We start from the raw sequence: 296 nt of genomic DNA on the forward strand, positions 1-296 counted from the left end.
GGTGACAATGGGTTAAGAATGGAATCAATGGTCACTTTATCACCTGTCTATGACTGGATTCACTCTGAATCTGTGGTTGTAACCGTTGCCTCAAGGTAAAGAGGAGGTGCCTCACAGTGACATCAACACCTCCAACATGCAATTGCCGGAACTGCAGGATTTGCCTCCACGTCAGGCCAAATTCACGCACTCCTTCACTGATCTTCTTCAGTACCTACGAATCAGAGAAAGATTTTCATCCGTTATTTATCATGAATCAAACTGTCCTACTGACACATTGCCAAAAATCCCTGAAA

The 296-nt window shown here is 43.9% G+C and overlaps 1 protein-coding gene across 1 annotated transcript in view; it reads right to left on the minus strand.

Annotated features, from left to right (window-relative positions):
• Positions 1 to 296, minus strand: part of LOC119587661 — a 59718-nt gene that overhangs the window by 27346 nt on the left and 32076 nt on the right. The window contains 1 exon segment of the mRNA XM_037936342.1: positions 44 to 214. Within this exon segment, the coding sequence (XP_037792270.1) occupies positions 44 to 214 (171 nt within the window).

This window comes from Penaeus monodon, chromosome 23 (genome assembly GCF_015228065.2).
Source record: "Penaeus monodon isolate SGIC_2016 chromosome 23, NSTDA_Pmon_1, whole genome shotgun sequence".
Classification (NCBI taxonomy): Eukaryota; Metazoa; Arthropoda; class Malacostraca; order Decapoda; family Penaeidae; genus Penaeus; species Penaeus monodon.